Source organism: Penaeus monodon, chromosome 25 (assembly GCF_015228065.2).
Source record: "Penaeus monodon isolate SGIC_2016 chromosome 25, NSTDA_Pmon_1, whole genome shotgun sequence".
Classification (NCBI taxonomy): Eukaryota; Metazoa; Arthropoda; class Malacostraca; order Decapoda; family Penaeidae; genus Penaeus; species Penaeus monodon.
Genome location: NC_051410.1, coordinates 10,286,225 through 10,286,458, shown reverse-complemented (window position 1 = coordinate 10,286,458; position 234 = coordinate 10,286,225). Strand labels below are relative to the sequence as shown.

General features: G+C 41.5%; 1 protein-coding gene across 1 annotated transcript in view; it reads left to right on the top strand.

Annotated features, from left to right (window-relative positions):
• Positions 1–234, top strand: part of LOC119589537 (uncharacterized PE-PGRS family protein PE_PGRS54-like) — a 34,021-nt gene that overhangs the window by 26,049 nt on the left and 7,738 nt on the right. Inside the window, exon 3 of the mRNA XM_037938138.1 lies at positions 79–110. Coding sequence (XP_037794066.1) covers positions 79–110 — 32 coding nt within the window. The remainder of the gene's footprint in view (positions 1–78; positions 111–234) is intronic.

Sequence of the window (234 nt, the reverse complement as noted above, 5' to 3'; positions counted from 1 at the left end):
CTCAAACGGGTTATAACTGTATCATAAACCAATACTGAATGACTGTAATTAATCCAATGTGCTCTTTTCTCCCCTCAGTTGCCGTCGTGTTGCTGCGGCTGTGTGTCGGGGTGAGTAAACAAGTCAACATCATCGTGCCAGATTCGATCTTCCTTCACTATTGTTGACGTTCTTGTGACACCTTTTTTCATTTATACATCTTTGAGAAACTTTAGTACTGTGCCACGATTCCAT